The 22,625-nt window shown below is 35.7% G+C and overlaps 1 protein-coding gene across 1 annotated transcript; it reads left to right on the top strand.

Annotated features, from left to right (window-relative positions):
- The first annotated feature begins 779 nt into the window (after positions 1 to 779).
- On the top strand, positions 780 to 21,943 carry LOC139726219 (asparagine--tRNA ligase, cytoplasmic-like). The gene is made up of 20 exons (XM_071637286.1): positions 780 to 789; positions 1,488 to 1,579; positions 2,407 to 2,469; positions 3,173 to 3,265; positions 4,241 to 4,330; positions 5,182 to 5,260; positions 5,863 to 5,933; positions 6,812 to 6,898; positions 8,814 to 8,900; positions 9,564 to 9,620; positions 10,457 to 10,497; positions 10,913 to 10,949; positions 11,959 to 12,036; positions 12,902 to 13,023; positions 13,410 to 13,545; positions 14,271 to 14,384; positions 20,116 to 20,163; positions 20,853 to 20,936; positions 21,116 to 21,247; positions 21,812 to 21,943. The coding sequence occupies exons 1-20, from the start codon at positions 780 to 782 to the stop codon at positions 21,941 to 21,943; spliced, it is 1,653 nt and encodes a 550-aa protein (XP_071493387.1).
- Positions 21,944 to 22,625: the final 682 nt, after the last annotated feature.

Here is a 22,625-nt window from a genome sequence, read left to right as displayed (position 1 = left end):
ATGTTTGAATCGACCAGCTTTCTCCCTGTACTAAAAAATAACCAGATTGCAACTACCTCAAGAGTGTACATTCTTTCTGCGCTAGTATTTGGAGTATCATTTAAAAAAAGAAAGAAACAGGAAGCAAGCATAGTTGTAGTCATTAAGATTGGACAAAGTCTATCCCTCCCAAGGGTCTGCAATCATGTCTGAAAATCATTTCAAGAGACTTGAGTAAACATGACTGACCTATTTCTTATATTCATGACTAGTTCTTTATCACTGGTGACACTAGGATACTAAAGATATTGAGCTTTTGTTTGTTTTATGGCATTTCCACATTCTTGTTAGCTATATATACTTTTTTTTTCTACACCAAGATATATACTTGTAGAGCGTTATGTTTTCAGATTACATGAACATGCAAGGACTCCGATTAATAGCTTATATCATAATCATTATAACACGTATAGAAAAAAGAAACACAAAGTGCAACACTGTGTAAGCATGTTTACCTTAATGTAGAAAAAAGTTCACGTTCAAAAATAATGTAATGAAATTGAATAAAAAGTGTTTTAATGATGTTATTATATTAGAGAGAGAGAGAGAGGGGGAGAGAGAGAGAGAGGGAGAGAGAGAGAGAGAGAGGGAGAGAGAGAGAGAGAGAGAGTAGGGGGTACATTTTCATTTATGAATATCCAGGACGTCCCGCTGCTCTACATTAAATTATTTATTTGTAAGCTCATTTCAAAGTTTTATCAAGAACATTGTTATTTGCTTTTGACTTTTAAAAAGTGCACATGACCTACGGTAGGTCATGTCAAAAATGTTGTTATCTTGTCTTGACTTGATAGAGTACACATGTCTTGACGTGACTAGAGTGCGATAAAGATAACGTCTCAAGTGGCCATCATTTCACAGTTCAAGGGAGGCGTGTTATTTTTTTTTATAGGTGCACTGTGATACTGAACCGAGACAAGCTTTTGTTCCAATAAGAGTGAAACTATAAAGAAATCTCTTCACATAGTTGAATTCGACTGTTTTTTTTTTTACATTGTAAACACATTGTGAATAATGAATTCACAGAGTGGAAAAGAACCTAAGTACGTGGACACTCTGTATAAAAGTCCATCGAAATAATTTTTACACTGTTAAAATCGAGCGCGTTCACAGCCAAGTATGCAAACACACTATGGACAGTATAGTAGATATGCGCAGAATAATTGATTGCATGCCTGCGACCATAAATGTGTGTTGTAAACAGTGCAATGGAAAGTCACTGATTTTATTGATCATGGTAATGGCGTAATTATAACAAGAGAAAATGTTCCTTACCTCCACATTGACTATTACAAACTCAATTTCATGATTCTTAATGATGCTTTACGTGATGAATAGTACATTATATCAGTTGAAAAGTCAAGGGAAATAGAATAACCTACAATATGTGTCATTGAAGTGTTCCATAAATGTATGTGTGTCGTCCGTTTCTTCATGTCACCCTGCAGGCAAGGCTGCTGTTCTGTACATATCAGAGAAGGGAGGAGATGATGATACGGGGGATGGCTCGGAGCAGAAGCCGTTCAGGACTCTTACGTGTGTAAGTAGTGTTTCTGCAGGATATTTCGGGTGCACGTCATGAGACCGACACCCACGAGTCATACAGCCCACGAGTCATACAGCTCACAAGTCATACAGCCCATGAGTTATACAGCTCACGAGTCATACTGCCCATTAGTTCGACAATAAGCTATCAAGGGCCCACGAGACCGACATATTAAGCCCCGTGTTGTATCTGTCGAAATCATGGGCTGATTTCACCTAGTGTCGAACTCATGGGCTTTATTTGCCTAGTGTCGAACTCATGGGCTGTATGACGCGTGAGCTGTATGCCTCATGGACCTGTTTTCAATGTCGAACTCATGGGCTGTATGACTCGTGGGCGTCACGGTCTAGTGGGATGACCCCGATATTTCCTTTTGATGTGAAACTGTATGCAATTCTCTATTAGATGGCCATCATTGGATGATTAATTAGTCACAGAAACTGGAGCCATATTCATAATTTTCTCCTTAACTTTAATTAAACGTTTGTCACAACCTGCATTATGGGGCATAGGGTTTGCTTTTGACATACGGTTGAAAGTGAAATTCTGAGAGCTTGAAAAAAATAATTCATTGAACTTTTGAATGACATGGAACCAATATTTGACGTCTCGGTTAACCTTCCCTCAGATCCTAAAATGAAGGAAATCTTGAGTTTGAGTATGGGGATGAAAACACACATATCAAATTAGATGTTTTACAGATTTGGTTACCTCCCCCTTTCATGAAAACAAATAATGCATTTGCATTGATTCGATACTATCTTTTTCCAAAAAAAAAAATGTCTTATCTTCTCTCTTTTTCTTTGTGTTGTTTTGTACAGGCCATGAAGGCTTCGGGAGAACCATTTCCCAAGTTCATGTGCGATTCCAAGGAGGAAGGAGAGGTAGAGCTCACTGTGATCTCTTGATATGCTTCTGCTGATAAACCTGAATGAATACTTGAATCAATACAAAGACTTGACAGATCAGTTCATTGTTTCTCTCCTGAGAGACTACAAAAATAATACAGATAAAAATACGATTATATTTTGCGATTCTGTAAATTTTGAAATTTTGGAAAATTTAAACTGATCTTTAATACAAAGGCAAATCCATGTACCTTCAAAGTGGGCTTTATATCAATGTTTCTGATTCTACAAGTCTGATTTAAAATCAAACAAACAGACAAAAATGTTTATTTAGAAAGCCTCTGTTGAGTGTGAAATGGTTATACTGTGACGAGGCTGTTATATCCAATGCTGTAATAATTGATCCAAGCGCTTCGCAGACACTATATCGCACTTATCTCGTCATATTAATGTAGAGGATAAACTGTGTTTAAATGAGACGTTGCGTAATGTATTTACTGATAGTTATATAATGGTAAAGTTAAAACAAATGTGAGAGAAAACTAATCGATATCGAAATCGAAATGTACAGTACTAACCAACGTTGTTGAGAAGAGTGTGTGGCAAAATCATATTTATGATAGTTGTTGTTTTTTCTGTGCGGAGATGCCATCATGTTTTAGATGACAGACATTTTAGGAGTTTACTTTGTTCCATTTTGTTTTAATGAATGCCTGCTTTGAATCTCTCGATGTTATAGAAATGGGAAGAAGTCTCCCAGGCCCAGAAGAAAAAGTTTGCCAAGCTGTATGCCAAAGAGCAGAGGAAACCAGCTGAAAAGGACAAGAAAGAAGTAAGGTTTTGTTTTGTTTTATTTTCATTTTCATTTATTTCTAGTGTGTCTGTGATGTGTAGAAACGCTGAGGTCTGGGGGGCGTTTCATCAACGAGTTCGTCGGAGTTTTCACCGACGAATTTGCTATCAGCCAATCAGACCAAGGATTTCATTAGCTTTTAACAGTTGTCAGTGTAAATCCTTGCATCTGATTGGCTGATAGCAAATTTGTCGGTGAAAACTCCGACGAACACGTTGATGAAACGCCCCCCTGAAGTTGCTGTGATATTATTTGATGGTAGAAAGACTGGTTTTTCGATTTTAGACATTCTGAAATTTACTCTAGTTCTCTAATTTGGTACTTCCTATGTTTCTTAAAATCATTTTGAAGAGCTCATTTGCAAAAGGGGCTAGATCCATTTTTGATGAAAATTGAGTTATTAGCATTACTGAACAGAATTCCATTTGTGTTAGTTACAGTGAAAATGTCAAATCCAGACAAACATTTGAACAGAAATTATAGCAAAATTAGATTTTGATTTTCCATACACTTGTGTACAAATTCTCACAAACAAACCAGTTTTTCTCTAAAGTACTAAAAGTGGATCTAGCCCCTTTTGCAAATAAGCTCCTCATTTGTGGCGAAGGAAATGTCTATGTCAAAGTAACGTAAACAACAAACCAACGAACAAACCATTAGGTCACCATATTAGTAAATATGATTATATTCAAGTTCAGTTTTTATATTTCATGTCCTTTGATTACTGACAATGAACTACAACAGTTTATCGCATTAAAGAATGTCCCAATAGATGTATTTTTCATAAGGCCATATCAAAGGAAAAAAGAAGGAAAGTATGTAAAAAGTACCACGGCGTCGTGTATAAAGAAATTAGTACCATGGAACTTTAACTGCAACAAAGTAATGGTTAGAACTTGCCTCATAAATTAGTTCCCCTTGTTTTTTTCTTTTCCTTTTTTATGTACCGTGGAGACTGAAGATGCAGAAAAAAGGCAGAAGAACCTTGAAGAAGCTAAGAAGATAATCATACAGGAGGATGCAAGCTTGCCAGCAGCCAAGTTGGTACGTGTTTAGCTTGTTATTATTAATATCATTATTATTATTATTATTATTATTATTATTATTATTATTATTATTATTATTATTATTGTTATTATTATTATTATCATTATTATTAGTAGTAGTATTTAGTTATAATGTATCCAAAGGAGGATAGTGTTTATGTAGGGGGTGTGTGATGTTAGATGTACCATCATTACAAAAGTTTGAACGTCACACGTGAATTTAGCTTGCGTATCAACTCTGGAATAATAAGTGATAAAACAAAACATCTTGCAGCGGTGCCGACTGCATCTGTCGCGTACAGGCAGTATACGCTTTCACACGTCCTAAATACCTGTAAGCATCAATTAGGCCTATTCTGCAACATGCCTTCAATAAATTATGACAATAAACAGTGGACAATATTGAACATGGTGATAGCATTGAGCTACTAGTTCCATGGTAAGAGCAACGACAAAACTATGGGTATACTCTTTTATTACTTTGGAGGAGACGTCTTTTAAACTACTTATTTACGACGTTCTATTTCTCAGAGTCATATGATTTCGAGGTGCTCATGTGCTCATTGTTGCATTTTTTTTTCCTGCTAGCGTTCTTATACCCCAGTGCAGTCGGGTCTATTCAGAACTATTTACTCAATAAGATAATTATTTCTTTCCGTGTCAATTTTTCCATGCAATTCAGATAAATCAAAATAATAACAGTGCACGCTATTACTAGCACACAAATGGAATGACCATAAGAATAATCGAAATGTGTATATTTTTATTTTCTGTAATGCAAATTTCATTTCATCATGTTGTTATTTTCTGTAACACAAATTAGTGTATTTTATAATCTTACCTGTCCAGATCAAGATAAAGGATGCTACAGCCAACAGGGGAACTCGCATCAAAGTCAGTGCATGGATCCACAGGCTAAGGCGACAAGGTAACTTCAGTGAAGAGTTTTCAAGCATACCGCTGATGAGGGAAACTCGTATATACATTTAAGCATACACAAACGAATTCAAAATGAATATAAATCAGTAATGTTACCTTTCACAATTAAATATATGAGGTTAAAAGTTAATTTCCGACCTTTTCTTTCTTATGATTCAGTCACATTTTGCCCATGTATTTTTTCAACTAGTATGTTTATTGAGTCATGTAAACAAATGACGTGCATCTAAATTTCATTTGGAAATGTAATAGTTACATTGTACTTAATTTGTTTATATGAAATTGTCATATTATATGTTTTGGCCGGAAATGAAATAAAAATGAAAATGAAATGAAATGAAATGAAAAGGGATTGATTTCCACCCTGATTTCAATTCAAAGCCTATAACCTAGAGACAATATTCTTGAGCAGGATTACAATGCTGAGATAAGTGATTTCCCATAATTCTAAAAAAAGATAGAGGTCTCTGCCATTATTGACATATTCGTCTACACACAATAAACAAGTTATTATAATTTCGCTATAAACATGATGTTTTAGTGTTAATGAATGCACACTGTATAAATTTATATATATATTTTTTACCTCAGGGAAGACGCTGATGTTCATTGTTCTTAGAGATGGGACAGGGTTCCTTCAGTGCGTGCTCAGTGATAAGTTGGTAAGTACTGAAGATGAATTTTGTGGTTGTATACGTAGTCTATGTGTAGCAAGGTTTGTTTTGTTTTTGTTTTGTTTTTGTTTTTGTTTTTTTTTTTTGGGCCGTCAACGTATTTACAGTATAGCTGCTTTGCATCATGGAGAAGCAAAAGTGCATGTGGGTATTATTTTGAAGAGTCTGATAGTCAATTTTGGGGGAATGATTTTTCTTTAAGAAAAATGTGTTAATAAACTTTGAGACTTGTTTCAGCACGTGTAATGTTACAAATTATGTGTTTTCCTCTCTCACTCCTTGCTGATATGAAGAAGGATGACGTTTTCGGTTTTTTTTTTTCTGTTGAGTCAGTATATATGTATACGTTATGGTTATGTTGGTAATAACAGAAACTCTCCCTTTTACTGTCTTGTGAGTTTAAAATCCTTATCATCAATCATTAAAAAAAAAAATCCCTCACCTTATCACAAATGCGTCCTTAATTCCTAGTGAGAATACTAAGATACACGTTTACTTCACGGTATAAAATATGAACAGTTTGTTCGCAAAAACCGATAAGTCCATTTTTGAAAATTTTGAAGTAAGGTCTCTGTCATAAAGTACAAAATAATACCTTTTAAATGATATTTTAGTCACTACATAATAGATACATTTTTGAAGTTATGGTCAAAAGAAGCAAACAATTTCTTATTATTCTCTTTATTTTTCTTGAACTTTAATCGCATATATCATCTCCATTTGGCAAATATGGACTTTTCGGTTTTTGCAAACAAGCTGTTCATATGGTCATGTAGTCCACATTGTCAAACCTCATCCCATCTCATGGTGAGTTTGGACAAGTTGCTGTCATGCAAAGTATTGTTGGTTGTGTCTACCTCTGACAGTGCCAGACGTACGAAGCTCTGATCCTGTCTACGGAGAGCACTGTGACATTGTATGGAATTCTCCAGGTGGTTCGTGAAGGACAGAGTGTAAGTCTATCTTACAAGACAGTATCCCTCCCCCACCCCCAACCCCCTAAAAAAAAAAGAAAAAAATACAATCTCTTTTTCGCATTGATAGCTTTCAATATGATGATTAAATTGTCCCAATGCCACCCAGGGTCCAAGAGTGTAATACTATTATCAATCTTAATTTATATTTCGCCAAAAAACACACAAAAGCATTCAATTTTGTTAAGTGGTCACATCAAAATGTGGACTGTGGTTAAGCATGCCTTGGGTCTACTTCTTCCAAGTTTCACACTTAAATGCTCTTGGAACTGCATATTAATGTGTCAACACATTCAAGGACAAAACTTGGAGGGAAGGGATTCCTGATGTGCTCCACAAAAATCATAATTTCTCTTTGACCAGTGAAGCAAATTGGATGGAATTTCCTTTAAGATGAGGGTAATATTGTAAGTGATAGTTTTAAACCCTAAAATTGTATATGGATTGACTCACTGTTTTAAAATTATCGTTGTGGAGGGTCCCCTTGTACCTTATATATATATATATATATATATATATATATATATATATATATATATATAATTATATGTATATATATATATATATATATTTTTTTTTTTTTTTTTTTTTTTGGGGGGGGGGGGGGCATATGGTACATGTCTCAATGCTGTTTCTTCTGATGTCTCTCCACACATCTTTCGGTCTGGTCCATCTGTCTTTCCGTCTGTCTATCTTCTACTGTCATCTCTCTTACCGTTTGTCTGTCTGTTCGTCTTCCTTTGATATCTCTGTCTATCTGTCTGTTATTGTGCATCTTCATTTGCTATTTCTGTTACTATCTATCCCTCTGCCTGTCCGTATATGTTTTTTTTTAATCTTCTTTTTATATCTCTCTCATGGTACGCTTTTTTATTTACTTGCCTTATCTCACACCATCTGATTGTAATCTTCGTTTGTGGAGTCTTTCATTGTAAATCTGTACCCTTCTCTCTCTCTCTCTCTCTCTCTCTCGCTTTCTCTCTTCCCCCTGTCTGTCCGTCTGTGCATCTGTCTGCTTTTGCTATCTCTTTCACTGTCTGTCTTTGCTATCTCTCTCACTGTCTGTCTGTACCTCTGTCTGTTATTGCTATTTGTCACACTGTCCGTTTACCTGTCTTTCTTTACAATCTTTTTCTAGGTCTATCTGTTTGACTTTGTTATGCATCATTGTGATTATTTACTATTTTTGTTGCCATGGCAAAGTCCATTGTTTCTTTTTATGATATCATTCGTGCGTATACTTTATATTGTATTTGAAAAAAAATCCTTTATCAGACGAGTGTAAGAAAAATGAAAAAAAAATTGTATCACTTTGGATTATGTCAACTTTTTATTTTCTTTTTTTTTATAATGGAAATAAATACACTATTGAATTGAATTGAAAACAAGTATATTTTACTGTCTGTCTCCTTCTCTGCAATTTGTCTATTTCTACCATTTTTTGTTTGCTATTTCTGTCATTGTTAGTCTTTCTTTCTGTCTGTTTTTCTTTGTTATTCATTATAGTACCGTCTGTCTCCCTTTATCTCTTTCTCAAGGTCTGTACGTTGGTCCATCTTCATCCGCTGTCTCTACCAATGTCTGTTTTTTCTTTCCGTGCTATCTCCGTGCTAACTGTTTGTCCATCTCCTATTTTCTGTCTCATCGTCTGTTACTTTGCCTGACTTTGTTTACTCTCCATATGTCTATCTTTTTCATGATTTTCTTCACTGTTCTCATGTCATCCGTGCTAAACACTGTACTCTTCTCGCTGTATGCCTTTGTGATGTTTCCCTCTGTCCTGACAATTAATGAGGAACCAAAGACAATCCTCCTTTTCACCTGGAGTGAATTATCTGAAGTAGGTCCTATGAGAAGCTGATGGCGTCTGTGTTTGTGCTTGCCTCTTCTTCAGGCTCCTGGTGGACATGAGCTGATTGTGGACTACTGGACACTGGTCAGTGCTGCGCCGGCTGGAGGGGCAGATAACCTGGTCAACGAGGTCAGTTCCGCTTGCGTTGTATTATTTCATGCTCGCAAACCTGCAAAGAATTTACATGATGCAAATTGTGTGTTTCATGTGTGCGCTGATGTTATGAAACTGTTTTTAAGTAACCTTCAGAGATATACCGATATAAAGTACATGGAAATGGAAGACAAATAGATGAATGAAGATTTATTAGGATAAAATCTAATGATCAAATATATACTGACTTATCTGAGCTTTGACATCTGAACTTCTATTGGTTCATGTTTGTTATGATTCCAGATACAGGGGAATCCCGTCATAGCGAGAACAAGAATCCGCTTATTACGAGAAAAACATTGTCCTGTCGAAACTAACATTGCGTTTTAACCCAAGAAATTTCGAAGCTTGTCTTTCTTATTCTTTAAATTTGGCCCTAAAAAAAACCACACTCACAGAAAAGTAAAAATCAAGAGTTTATGTAGAACAAAATACATTTTCTTTTTAAACCAAACAGAACCAAACCGCGGGCATAATCAAAAAAAATATTTCTTTCCTTGTCGAACTCGGATAGGCCTTGTTTGCCTAGTGTCGAACTCGTGGATTGAACGACTATAGTGAGCTGTAGGCCTTTGACTCGTGAGTTAAAGTTAATCATGTTGATTTTGATAATGTGTTTCTGATGGATGTGTCACTCAGGAGTCTCATGTGGATGTCCAGCTTGACCAGAGGCACATGATGCTGAGAGGAGAACATGTGAGTATCTCCCCCCAAAATTCTTCATCCACTGATTAGACGAGATAATGAGCGCTCTGTCATTACATCGATCAAATGTCAATCAATTATAATCGTTCCTTCCTTCTTTCATTCATTAATTTTTTTTTTTGTTTCATTTCAAACAGAAACAAACAAATATCGTACTGAAGTTGAATGCATAAGGTCAGTTACAGTGTAAAATAAACCTAATATACGATTAAAGGAAGAAAGGAATATTAGAATGCTAGAAATACTGAAAACAAAAAAAATTGTTGTAATAATTTGCGCAAACCATATACCCATCATTCACATTAGATTGGTTTTCTTTTATTTGGTGGAAGGATGGAAACTTTATTCAACCCGGCGTCTCTCTTTTTGAAAATTTTTCATTCCTGAATTATGGGAGACTCGTGGATTTTCTTTTTCAGATTAAATGTGTCTACGAAAGATTCCCAAAGTATGTACTTGATTTGACGGTTATGTCGTATGTTTATGCATGAATAAAGGAAAATGAAATAACGGGTGAAGTCATTTTTAATATTTCAGGATGATATTTACTATTCTATTTCTTTTTTTTCTTTATAAAGAAAAGAAAAATATATAAATTCATGTAATTTTTTCGTCGAGATGTTTTCATTGCAACTGCTTGACAAATTGCCCTACATCGACGTAAACAATAAATGGATGGCAATTTGTCGATCAGTTGCAAAGAAAAATAATGTATTTTTAAAAATCGTGGAACACAATATCATGATGAATATACACGAGAAATTTTGATTGCATCTTGTGAATGCGTTTTTTTGTAATTATGTTTTTATTATTTTCATCTTTTGCAGCTGTCAAAAATCATGCGCATCCGATCCGTGGTTACTCAGTGGTAAGTACAATGGTAGTTTTGTACAGACATGCTGTGACTATTTAACTGCGTGCAAGTATAGATAAGACTGGTGCTATTCTGTGCTGCAATGTGCTGTCATGTTGCATCCAGAAAAGTACAGGAGCACTTGAGATGAATATGGACTGTTCTCATAAACGCATCTTAATGGATTAATAACTTATTATCTTTTAATGTCCTTGTAAGAGCCCCCCCCCCCAAGTTATTCTCTCCTTTTCAATGTATGACTTGTATATCTATATCATTTTTTCATTAAGTATGACAACATCATGGTGAAACAGATTACAGCAATTACTGTTTCTTGCCTACAATCATAAAATTTTGTTATATCTAATACGCAATGCATTATCTACCTGCATTAAACTATAAGCATGTTATATCTTTCTCTCTGCACTAGCTTCAGGGACCATTACCAGGCCAATGGCTACAATGAGGTGAGTGTACACAAAACATATTTTTGTTACGCTATTTTTCGCCACACATATGCTATTAGAGCTGGCTCTAGAGTGGAGTTATATTAGATGAGTGTCGTGTGTCTTTGCAGGCTTTGATTAGCCCTGCAATTAAGTGAATGTTCTAAGAATCTATCGACTCTTTAGCTGAATATACTGCCCATTGGTATTTACGCAAGTCTGCCACACTATTATATCACAACCGTGTAGAATGGAGTTATGTCGGTACCGATATGAATACTCTGAGAATAACCATTCATCGACTCTTTTGCAAAATATATTGATCATTGGTTTTGATGCAGTTGTCATCCATAGATGATATCATTTATCGTATTCCATAATTAAACACTTCTGTACAAATTTAATTTAGTGTTCATTCCCGATTAAAGGTCCAGTTTACCTTTGGGAGCAGTCATTTGAAAAATGTTCAAGATATCGCCTCTCATGCATATGTGTAGGTCTGTTGTACCACAAAACACCCTCCCATATAAAAGTTTTGCAATAAAGATGTAAGGAGATCTCAGCATTTTTCTCAATAAACCGTAGCGGTGTACGGTTTAGTCTGGAAACATTTTTATTGTAACTACTGCTCATATTTTGTATATTTAACAATATTTAGCATCAATTTTACTGATTCAAATTTTCACAGTGGTTGTTTATATCCCTAACTCACGTTTTAGAACTATTCTAAAGCACTAATGCTGGGTTTTTGTTTCATCTGGCAATGGTAAATTATGCCTTTAAGCATCTAATTCCATCATCTTGTATCATCCCACCACAATGAATTATTAGACCACACGTATTATTGTCGAGATATACATTTCATGTAAAATGTGTACTTAAATATTGGGTTTGTAGCATTGACTTTTAAAACAACATTTTGTTTGAAACTCTCGTTTGGAATTACAGAATGATTGCCTGAATGCATCTGGAATATAGTAATTCCAAACCACCGTTATAATCCTCGCTTCCCTTTTCTCTCTTACCAAAGGTGACACCACCAACAATGGTACAAACTCAAGTGGAGGGTGGTTCAACACTCTTCAAGCTGAACTTCTTTGGAGAAGAGGTGTGCATTTGATTAATAAGTTGAAAGCATTTTATCATTATTACAATCGTTGTTGTATCAAATGTAGCCTACAGTTGTGGTTTGCTGGTTGTTGATTATTGTTATAGTGTTAAAATGCTACTTTCAGGTAACTGACATGTTTTAATTTAGCAGTTAACTGAAGAATATGTTACTTCTGTTTAGAAGAGTGAAGACAAATCTACCTAGGGACACGTAAACCTGGGGGAGGAGGGGGGGGGGTGTTTCATCAATTTCGTCAGCGCTGACAAGTTTTCAGTCTCTGACAATTTTAGCAAAATCCTTGTTTTTGATTGGCTGAGATGCTCTGGTCAATGACTGTTACCATGGTGATTGTCAGAGACCGACAACTTGTCATCGCTGACAACTTTCATGGAACAGTACCCTGATAGCCGTGAACGAATTTTGTGAAGTAACATTTGGTCAGCTTTTATCAATATATGTCTGTATCATCCATTTCACGTTATTGCCCCTGTGCTTTAAGTTGAACATAAAACCTTTGCATTTTTGAAAATAAAATTAAGATTTAAAGATAGCAAGTAGAAATATGCCTACATGTTTACCATTTTTTTCTGCCTTTTTATTTGGAAATTAGACAGCAAAAGCAGTAATTAATGTCGTCTGTAAAAAAAAAAAGTGTATTTTTTTTTCTATAGATTCATTACATTTGAACAACTTCCCCCCTGTATATTCCACGGCAATATTCATGTAAGAAAGCTTATCATTTATCATTGTGTACCTCCCAGTTGCCATATATGAATAAAAATAATCCGAAAAAAAAAAATGTTATTTTTATGATGACAGCACACCGAATTTTCACTATTCATTATTTCCGGGTATTTTCTAGGCCTTTCTGACGCAATCCTCTCAGCTGTACCTAGAGACCGTCCTGCCGTCCATGGGAGATGTCTTCTGTATAGCACAGTCCTACAGGGCAGAGCAGTCTAGGACCAGGAGGCATCTGGCTGAGTAAGTTAGACATATTGCCAAAAGAGAAGGCAGAGGGTTCTGGCAATTTTGTTTTGTTTTGTTTTTATGTTATGTTTATTTTAGTTAGGCACTGGACAAAACTCCACCACTTCGTTGTAGAGTTTCTGATCCACATTGCAGTTCGTATTCAGAATGAGTTGCAGTGGTTGTGCTGCATCTTGCAGGAACGGGAGGGTAGCATAATTTATACCCTATAAAACTAAACATCTCCGGTTATTAAAATGTAGGATTCAAAAGGTATGGAATTCTGAGAAGTCATTTACAAGATATACAAACGAAGTTTTTTTTTTTTTGCCTCACATTCCTAAATAAAGCAGAAGAAATGATGTCTAAAGAATTGATGTCGATGCTTTTCCTCGCTCAAGGTACACCCACGTTGAGGGAGAGTGTCCTTTTATCAACTTCAATGATCTTCTGGACCGACTGGAGTTTCTCGTGTGTGATGTCGTTGACCGTGCTCTGGCTTCGCCTGTGGCTGACCTCATCAAGGAACTTCATCCTGTAAGATCTGCTTCCTGTTTGATTTGTTTAGCTTGCTCGCTCTCTTCTCTCTGTTAAGTATTTCATATGTTTTTATCTGTTGTGTGTTTATGATTTGTTACTGTATGGGTGGTTGCAAAGCCATACTGTATTAATAAACAAAAGCAGAGGTGAGTGAGGTGAGACCATTGAGTTGTTTTCCAAATGCTGTGTCAGTGGGCGAAAAAAAAATGGCAATTTTTTTTTAATTTTCTTGTTATGTACTGATGGACAATATACACAGTTCGCGATTATGACATTGTCACATTTGCTAGACTTTGTTTACAAATAGGGACGCATGGTGTACACTTTGTTTAATTGTTTTAAGGACTTCCAGCCTGTTCAGTTCACGGTGATAACATTGTTGCATTTGATCGAAATGATTTGTTGGTCACGTACCAGGACCGACGCAACCGAGAAGGGGGTCGGGTTGGAATAATGCATAGAAATAAGTAGAGACTTACCACTTGGGCCCCCACTTTTTTAGAACCCTTAAGAGGTACCAAAAAAATTCCGTTGAGTCTTTTTTTTCTTTTTGATGTACTTGTCAGTTGATTTAACGCGGAAATAGCAAAAGAAAAGTGAGGTAAGCCTTTGTATTTTGTTCACGTGTTTATTTCTTGTTTTTTGTCACATTATAACCCGGAAGTGGCACCAAAAATATAAACTGCTCCCTACTTTTAAATGTATGTATGATTGTGCTAAAGGACTTCAAGCCTCCCAAGCGTCCCTTCAAGAGAATGAACTACACAGATGCCATCACCTACCTCAAGGAGCATGACATCAGGAAGGATGATGGAACTTTCTACGAGTTTGGAGAGGTGAGGTGCATTGTGGGTTGTATTCAAGAAACATTTTAGAGAGGGGGTTCCAGCCCCAGGGTGAAAATGTGATGATGTCATAAAATAGTCGGAAGAACGCTAAAGGGATGGTATAGTTTCGATTGAGATAAAAAGTTTGGACCTACCTAATATTAAGGTCGCTTTATTTTAATCTATTTTTTTGGATATTTCAGCCATTTCAATACCGATTTTCATGAAATAAGCCTATAATTATGCGTAATATTGTAGACTCCTTAACATTCGATAAAACTTAATGGTTTCCAAATATCTCGTAAAAAGTTAGAACCTGAATACCTAGCTGAACCAATACTATAACATCCCTTTAATGCTTTATTTGACACGGTAAAAACCCACTATGTGCCACTTTATTCTGAGGAACCCATACTATTGTCATGTTTTGGGAAAACATTTTGTCTTTTATTATATGTAACTTACATAGTTTTTTGTTAGGCTGGTTACGTTGTGAGCAAAGTTGTAGAGAAAATGCCACGTTTTGCTTTGATGTGAATTGTAGACAAATTCACTTTTTTTTTTCTTTCAAATGACCGGTAACTACATTATTATAAAGGCATGACTTTTTCACACAAAGCTGAGGCAAAAACTTAGAACGGAAAACGCAAATCCAGTTTTGAACCCCGCTTGCTTGCCAATCATAAAAAACCAATCTGTTTGTGAAAATTGCAAGAAACGCTTTCATTGTACTGTAGCATTTGGCGATTATCTATTGGTTCGGGCTGGTTTGTGCATTTAACCGGAGGGCCAAACCCCAAAAAGTCGCTTACTTAACGAGTGAGTTGCACTCTCTCTACAAACTAAGTAGACCACGCTTATTTTCAAGTTTTTATTGTAACAAACAACATTCCACTGGTCTACCTCAAAAAAAATTGTTGCGAAAGCCTCCAAATCCAAGATGGCGTCCAAGATGGCCGCCATAATTACTGAATTTGTTATTTGAAAGATAGAATTTCATTGAAAAATCAGATTTCAACGAATTTGATGTCATGTGACAGAATAAATTTTCTACAAGTTGATACCATTTTTGTGGGTTATTGTGATGATTGGATTGAGATTTTAAGGAAAAAACACTCATTTTTTGATATTTTTCTGAAAAAAGGAAAATCAAGAAAATGCTTGATTCAGCATATATCACTGAAATACTGAAGGATTATCTTGAAACGTTTGAAGAATTTTGTTTGACATATAATTAATATTTGAAGAAAATTAGGGGTCAGTGCCCTTTTCGGTTCAGGAGTTATAATATCTCAAACTTGAAAACTCACTATGTAAAAATGGCCACTTTAGTTGTGACAAGACCTTGTTGGTCGTAAAAAAAGCCTGCGCGCGCCAAGACTACTACACGCACCACTGACACTGGCGCTTGTAGCAGTGCCAGTGGTGCGTGTAGTAGTCTTGGCAAACGCAGACTTTTTCTTTGACAAACAAGGGTTTGTGCCTGCAAACTAACTTTTCATACCAAGTGGTAGCTCAGATGACGCTGATTGCTATTATTTCAAAGTAGATTGTTCTAAAGCAGATGAGATGAAGTAAAACATATCTTTCAAATAGAGGTAGAAGCTTGAAACAACCTTGCTAAAGAAAGTTTAAAACAAAATTTGGATCAATCACTCAAAAAATTCAAGATTGCAGGCCATCAAAGCTGACATAGTGTATTGCGCCAAAGTAAATGTATCATTTCGATTTTGATACAATTTTGTCTGTTTTGCTGTCTATTCATTTGGTTTTTATATATTCTGAACATTTTAATGCCATTTCAAACCATCTTAGGTTTTTATGGAGACATTCTTCAGAATGCACCATGAATATTTCTCTAAAAAGTTAAAAAAAATAAAATTAAAGATGTTTATGAAAACCAAGCAGAAATTAACATCTTTCCCATATAATCAATATTTGGAGAAAATTAGAGGTCAGTATTGTATTTGGTTCAGGAGTTACAATGTCTCAAACTTGAAATCCCATTTTACATAATATGTTATTTACACGCATCTGTCCCCAAAGACGTCACAGAGGGTCAAATCCAAGATCGTGCTTACTTTTCGAGTTTCACTCTCTCTATAAACAAGACCATACATAATATTAAGCATACTAAGCAATGTTCCGTAAGTACACCTCAGTAGATTTGTTGCAAAGTACAGATGCGGTCCAACAGGGCCGCCATTTTATTGAAATTAACATTTCAAACATAAAATTTGATAGAGACATTGGATTGCAACAAATTTGATGTCATATGAAGGAGAGTAAAACTTTCTAAAAGTTGATACCACTTTAGCTGTGTATTGTGATATATGGGGGGATTGTTTGCTTCTCTTTTTTTTTTGGGGGGGGGGGAGAATCCATATTTGTATATTGTATTGAAAAAAGGAAGAAATATAAAAATGCATGATTTAGTATCTATCAAAGAAGAACTGACGAATTATTTTGAAACCTGCGATTGAGATTGAGATTCACTGAGATTGAGACATAATTCATATTTCTGGAATTACAGGCAATATCATACACTGTTGACAAGTTAACATCTAAAACTTGAAAAATTATATTTATGCATTATGAATTTTGCTTGCAATGTGTTTACATGGTCACATGTAATACTGTAATGGTCTAGTGACTTGCAAGTACCTGCAAACTAACTTTTCATGCCAAGTGGTAGGTGACGTTGGTCGCTATTACTGTAGCATTTCATCATAGTAGATTGTTCTGAGGCAGATAAGATTGAACAGAAAGTATTTTCCAAAAAGAGATAGGAGCTTAATATTTGGCACAAATTTTGCCAATGTGTAATATTTAGCGTATAAATAGTATCCACACAAAATTCAAGATGGCGGTAATTAATCGAGGTTGTCGTTCAAGGCATTATTTAGCGTATAAATAGTATCCACACAAAATTCAAGATGGCGGTAATTAATCGAGGTTGTCGTTCAAGGCATTATTTATCATTAGCGCACGTAAAACAAAAACCCAGCTTTACTTAATTCCTCAAACTAGTTCTAAACTGTGAGTTAGGGATTAATTTACAAACTTAAATCAGTATAATTAATGCTAAATATTGTCAGATATACTAAATAGATCTGATAAGAATGTTTTTTTTTTATGTCAACAGTTATCATGGTTATGGTTTCTTGAAAAGAAATGGTGATATCTCCGTATGTTTTAGGCTGTATTATAATTTTTTTTTACATGGTAGAATGTTTTGTAATACAACTAACCTGCACATGTAAATCGAATGTGATATCTCTCCCAATGGTAAACAATACCTATAGTGTGTTGCGTCAAAGTTATCTCAACTTATAACTTATAATTTGATATGTTTTTTTTAATCTTCTTATATTACTGTCTATTACATGTTTGTATACATCCGAACGATATTGTACTAGTGTAAACCATATTGAGGGTCTTTTTTTTGGGGGGGGGGGGGTGGAGATCATTCCAGTTTGGGTAAGGCCCAATCTTTTATAAAAAAGAAATGCTTCTGTATCAAAGATATGCTTTTTTTACTTGTATGTTACTCTGCTGTTGTAGAAACGTGAATGATGATGGTATATCATGTGTAATAATGTCTGATCCGTAGATGTCCTTGAAAGCCCTTCTGATCCGACCCCCCCCCCCCCCCCAAAAAAAAAAAATCCAAAATGGCGGCAATTTCTCAACTTTGCTCTTAAATGTGTTGTGCGAAATTACTTTTCAGTATATTGTTCGAATAAAATTGTCCAAATTGATTATTCGTGCTGTATATTCACATTTACAAATAATCATGCTGAAACTGTATTTTCCGTTATCAGATTTTTCTTACATTGTTTTTAGGCTGATTTCATGTGGGTTATAGTGTCACAATTGATCTGAACTTATGCCATTGGTAGATGCTTTCCTATATTAGATATTAGATTCACTCGAGAGTGAAAATGTTCATTTTCATTCATTTTAGAGTGACCTCGGGGATCACTCGAAGAGTGACGAGTGATCCCTAAGGCAGGGCTCGACACTAACGGTGGTCCGGTGGCCCGGGGCCACGAAAAACGCACGTCGGGCCACCAAAATGTCAGAAATGAAGAATTTGGTGGCCTGATCGGGCCACCAAAAAAGGTCGGATATTTGCCTTTGGGCCACCAAAAATAAAAGTTATTGTGGAGCTCTGCGTAAGGTCACTCTAAAATGAGTGAAAAAGAACATTTTCACTCAAAAGTCACTCCAATTTCACTCTAAATTCACCGTTTTCTGTTATTCACTCCTCACATCAACGGTAAAAACTTTCACTCAATTTGTTTTTTCTTTTTCGGAGAGTAGAATATCACCGGTTTAAAAAATGTGTCCATAAAAACTTAAGACGGTTTAAGATAGCTCAACAGACAAACTTGTATCAAAAACGAAATAATACATTTAATTTGGCGCAATACACTATGTCAACTTTGATGGCTGTCATCTTGATTTTTTTTTTTGAACGGTTGATCTAATTTCTGTCTTAAACTATCTATAACAAGATTGGTGCCAAGTTTCAAGCTACTACCTCTATTAGCGATTAGTATCACCTGAGTTACCACTTGGTATGAAAAGTTAGTTTGCAGGCACAAACCCTTGTTTGTCAAAGAAAAAGTCTGCATTTGTCAAGACTACTACACACACCACTGGCACTGCTACAAGCGCCAGTGGCAGTGGTGCGTGCAGTAGTCTTGGCGCGCGCAGACTTTTTTACGACCAACAAGGTCTTGGTCACAACTAAAGTGGCCATTTTTACGTAGTGAGTTTTCAAGTTTGAGACATTATAACTCCTGAATCGAAAATGGTACTGACCCCTAATTTTCTCCAAAAATTAATTATATGTCAAACAAAATTCTTGAAACGTTTCAAGATAATCCTTCAGTCTGTCAGTGATTTATGCTGAATCAAGCATTTTCATGATTTTCCTTTTTTCAAAAAAAAAATATCAAAAAATGAGTGTTTTTCCTTAAAATCTCAATCCAGTTATCACAATAACCCCCCCAAAAATGGTATCAACTTGTAGAAAATTTTATTCTCTTTCATATGACATCACATTTGTTGAAATATGATGTTTCTAGCGAATTCTGTCATTTGAATAACAAATTCAGTAAATATGGCGGCCATCTTGGACGCCATCTTGGATTTGGAGGCTTTCGCAACAAATTTTTTTAGGTAGACCAGTGCAATGTTGTTTGTTACAATAAAAACTTGAAAATAAGCATGGTCTACTTAGTTTGTAGAGAGAGTGCAACTCGACCTCTGTTTTAAGCTTTTGGCCCCCCGGTTAATTTGACTAGAACATGCGAAATTGGCGCGCAGTGGACTGAGGCTGGAATGCGAACATGGCAAATTTAAACACCGTCCTGGACCTTTCTTTAACACTATCAAAGGACAGTTTTTACAAAAAGTGAGCAGAGTAATAGGAATGGATGTTTGTATAATGAGAAGTTAACTAGTTGAAAGTTGGGTCCAAAGGAAAGAAGAACAGGAGATGAACCAGTAAACAGAGCAGAGACATACATAGTTTTGCAATTAGCCAGTGGATGGTGTCAGGATAAACTTGAACAGTAAAAGTTGTCTGCAGTTACTCGTAAAGGTACTGTGGCCTGTGTGACATGTGAAAAGTGATCACATTTGCTTTCATTTGATCTTCATGAAACATTGATGTTGTCTGCTGACACATGGTGTAATCATTCTTTCTTCTTGTGACTATGTAACTTAGGATATTCCTGAAGCACCAGAGAGGAAGATGACAGACCAAATCAACGAGGTAAGAGAGTTTTTTTAGATTTTTTGTTTTTGTTTTTAATCTCATTTCTTCTCCGATCTTCCGTAGCTATTCAAACTTATCATAGTCGTGTTCTATTATTGAAGAATGCAGAAGCTATGATCAGGGTTGACTGTTAATGACCATTTTGTGAAAGTGGTTCACATGGTACTTAAATTCTAGTGGTATGTCCAGGGGCTGTGATGAAGACATAATATATCTATTATATGATATTATCACAACATTACTGACAAAATAATGGGTGAGACTCTATCCATGTGGTCATCAAATGGCCATCTAAAATGTACCCGAGGGGCCAGCATTCTTCAAGCCTTGTCTTTTTAGTGGGTCTCTCCATGTTTCAATGTTTTACGTATTGTTATACCGTTAATATCAATTCTGTCAATTTTCATGACAACGTATTTGCAACTCCAAGGCTTCACAATTATATTTTTCTCAATTTACTTTGTTCTGATTATGCAACCCTACTCTCTGTTACAAAAGAAAGGGGAATGTTTATGTTCTTTTCGAAAAAAAAAAATGAATAAACTTTTCATTGAATTGAATTGAACTGAATTGAAATGAAGAATGACAACGGCTTTAATTAAAGTAAGCAGATTGACACATGTCCTCACATGATTATGAGTATTTAAAGCCAGTTAAACAATATTTCGAATCTGTCATACCCGCAGCCGATCCTGCTGTGTCGCTTTCCAGCCAACATCAAATCTTTCTACATGCCACGTTGTCCTGAAGACCAGCGTCTCACAGAATCAGTAAGTGTAAAGGATTGGTGGATTGGTTTTAAGTATACAATATGTAGACCTACTTTTCAGCATTTACTTGTTTAATGTTAGTGTTATCGAAACCTTGACGTCCAAATCAAAATTCTGCACCATGACAGCTCTTTTCAGAAGTGTTGTTTGCACTGAATTACTGGTACTTTCCCTTTCAGGTTGATGTTCTGATTCCCAATGTGGGTGAGATTGTTGGAGGTTCCATGAGGATCTGGGACTATGAACAGTTGATGGCAGCCTACAAACGAGAGGGCATTGACCCCAGTCCTTACTACTGGTACACTGACCAGGTGAGTCTTCTGCCCTAACATTCATGACCCTGTCAGATGTCATGTTGCTGATTACAGTAGCGTGTTGAAAGACTTTCCTCAACAATTACAATAATTCTAAACAAATGCCACTTGCACTTTTATTCGTACGTGATATCATGTGATTGGTCAGAATTTTGCGGCCATTAACATGTATTTTCTCTTGTTTTGTTTAAGGTAAACTGTGAGGGATTTTTCTTCAAGGCCAAATGCCTATGTTGAACTATGGATTGATTGATACAAAATAATTGCAAACACATCATTCAACTTACATTAATATCGCTTTATCAACTACCATCATTGCCACAATTAGATTGGCATCTATCTAAATGGAGCTTTTTGGATGTTGATTATACAGGTGCAACTCTTGTTGTTGTTGTTTTTTGTTCAGACTCTCAGTGATTGAACCGTGTTTGATCATTTGATTGGTTGATATCATTTCTTCTCTAATGTAAGCATTACCATATTATCCTTGTTCCACATTATTGATTTTGATGTGATCCTATTGTATAGCATTGTTTCTACTTGTCATGTTTTTATGTTCAGAGGAAGTATGGAAGCTGTCCCCATGGAGGCTATGGACTGGGCCTTGAGAGGTTCCTCACCTGGATGTTGAACAGACACCACATACGGGATGTCACTCTTTACCCACGTTTTGTAGAGAGGTGTACCCCATAAGGAAATAACCTCATTCCAAACTCATCACTGAACCCATAACAAAGTACTCATATATTTGTGAATTTACGAGAATCTGATTTATTTTCATTTCATCAAGTATCAAGTATGCATGATAACTACTTGACCAAACTTTAAAGAACATAACACATGTGATTTATCGCCTACAAAAATTCCACACATTACCCTCTTTGCTAGCAGCAATGCCAGCATACACCTCAACGATTCAAAACAAATCACATGCAAGTGCGTCATTGTTAGATGAGGATAAAGTGTAAACCTTCTACCTCTTGAAACTAAATCAAGCTATTCGGAAGGGCTAAGGATTCATCTCCCACAATTTGAAACATCACTCGCTGTGTATCTTAAAGCTCTACCAAGAAACTTGTTTGGCTGACGCAAATTGTCGGGATAATGAGTTGTTTTGTAGTATTTCGATATCAAAAGTGTGATATGATATGATTTTGTATACCTGTTTTTATTCACGCTCAGAAGTGTGTATGCAGAAGGCTGCTAGTATGTGATGATCAAATCGTGTCCAAGCGATAGTATAGTGGCGCAAGCAAAACATGCTGCAAGCAAAATGTGGATATTGCCATGGCTCGATATAGATGTGAAAAAAATGTAATCAAAATCAATGTAAAACGTCACATAACAACCACGTTAGATAAGCTCTGATATTGTA

Source organism: Diadema antillarum, unplaced genomic scaffold (genome assembly GCF_040938485.1).
Source record: "Diadema antillarum isolate AM-2024a unplaced genomic scaffold, OU_Dant_1.0 seq00000081_RagTag, whole genome shotgun sequence".
Lineage (NCBI taxonomy): Eukaryota > Metazoa > Echinodermata > Echinoidea > Diadematoida > Diadematidae > Diadema > Diadema antillarum.
Note: the sequence above shows the minus strand (reverse complement) of the source record. Positions and strands in the feature narration are given on the sequence as shown.